The sequence below is a fragment of the Pundamilia nyererei genome, unplaced genomic scaffold, assembly GCF_000239375.1.
Source record: "Pundamilia nyererei isolate P.nyererei 1_Seehausen unplaced genomic scaffold, PunNye1.0 scaffold00089, whole genome shotgun sequence".
NCBI classification, from domain to species: domain Eukaryota; kingdom Metazoa; phylum Chordata; class Actinopteri; order Cichliformes; family Cichlidae; genus Pundamilia; species Pundamilia nyererei.
In genome coordinates, this window is record NW_005187490.1 from 922,220 (window position 1) to 924,157 (window position 1,938).

The window sequence follows — 1,938 nt, forward strand, 5'->3', positions numbered from 1 at the left end:
CATTCTTTAAGCACCGTTTAAGCACCGGCACTGTTTCAAAAGTACCGGTTTGGTACTGGTATCAGATAAAACCTAAACGATACCCATCCCTATTTACTAGTTATGCTTTGCTTGAGGATCTTTTTTCACTTAATGACATGCAAATCAATTTAAAACTTTTATGTAATCTATTCTGGGCCATAGAATGAAACTACCATAAAAATTTGAGACTGTTCGCTTCTTTGTAAGTCAGCAAACTTACAAATTAAAACAGGAGTTTAAATAAATATTTCCCCCCAATATATGCAGCCATGTAAAAAAAAAAACCATAACTCCGCGATGTGCTGTGAAAATCTAAGCAAACCCAAACACTCTGTTTTCGTTGCAGTATTAAGTAGCAGCCAGGTGCTGCTAATCAAATGCGCCTGATTAACTGATCATCAGCAAGTGTGATGATCTCTATAAAAGCTAAAGCTTTTGCAGTTTGCTGGTGTGAAGAATTTAAGGGTGTGTTGACGCAATGCTACAATCTTCCCAGGTATTCACGTCCTTGCAAATTCACTCCAAGGTCGGAGCGGTGCTCAGAGAAACCACAAGAAAACTTGAGCACTACATCTCAAACTTAAATATTCTCAGCTGTTTCTTTCGATTGTGGTATTATGTGTTGCTTTTAGGGAATCTTTTTAACCTACTTTACTTTGTTAGATTCGGTTCAAGTGACAGTAATCAGTCTTAGGTGCAGCTAGTGAAAGTAAGAAAAAAAGTGGTTAGTCACATTTAATTCATGAGTTAACAAATTACTTTTATCACACAGAGCCAGGTAGGCTTGAATAATGTTCTTCCCTTAATAAATGAAACTGCCATTTAAAAACTGCAGAGTGTATTTGCATGAGTTATCTGTCAAATAATACCTGTGTGTGTCTGTGTGTGTGTGTGTTTACCCTCTCTGCTGCATCCTGGGCCCATGCAGGGCTGGAAATCTTGAGTGTGGGGACACGGCACGCTGAGATCCAGCTGGGCCTTCAGCATCCTTTGTCTCATCCGGCGACCTTTTTCACATGTAGAGCTGCTACAAGCTGACCAGGGAGACCATCCTGAGTAGATGCACGTCTCAGGTGTGTCATCTACGAGAGAAAGATCGGGATGACTGGGAGAAGAATAATTTCATTTTTTTCAGCAAATAAATTTTCTTTTGCAAAACTTAATTTTCCTTTTCACTCCAGCAAAGTTGCTGAAGTCATTTGTCACATGCAGTGGGAGGGGTGAGGGATGAGGGACTGCACTGACATTGATTGTATAAAAACTGCATCCAAAGGTGATTACCACAGGTAGTCGACCACAAGAGGCCACAAAGTGACATCTGAGGGGGAGAGAAAGGAGCTGAAGGGAGAAGCTGGAGAGGAGTGTGATTTGTGAATGTCCTGTCCAATTATCAGTGATAGCAGAGCTATAAGAAGTAGCAGGGGTACTGGCTTCAATTAATAATGCTCCCTCAGGGCTTCAGAAAGGCAGAGAAAATGAGACGAGAGGCGAGAGAGAATATACTGCCAGGCCACAGAGACAAACGTGAGTGGGTCCAATTCTCTGGGATAAAGTGTAATGACAGGAGAATGAGGGAAGAAAGGAACTGCCAACACTAAGCGGAAGGTAAGAGGAGCGTTGAGCTGATGTGTAAGCGAAAGCGTCAAAGCTTCAGGTGGACCTGGGGGATCAGCCCAAATAGATACTCGTCTCTGTAGTGTCATCTCATGCAGAGATAAGGGAGAAAGCGAGGACAGGTAGCGGAACAGAGGAGGGGAAAGAAGCAAATGGCTCATGACTGACTGAGGAAGACATTCATTAGGTGGCAAGAGATCCTTGTTAAGAATTCTGCTGTGTGGGCAAAAACCTTCCCTCTTCTCAAAGCCACTTCTAGTAGAAATAGGCTAAAACATCTACGCGCAGCATAAACAATGTCAT

At 42.3% G+C, this 1,938-nt stretch overlaps 1 protein-coding gene across 1 annotated transcript in view; it reads right to left on the bottom strand.

Annotated features, from left to right (window-relative positions):
* Nucleotides 1–1,938, bottom strand: part of spon1b (spondin 1b) — a 112,674-nt gene that overhangs the window by 19,266 nt on the left and 91,470 nt on the right. Inside the window, exon 11 of the mRNA XM_005739090.1 lies at nt 921–1,103. Coding sequence (XP_005739147.1) covers nt 921–1,103 — 183 coding nt within the window. The remainder of the gene's footprint in view (nt 1–920; nt 1,104–1,938) is intronic.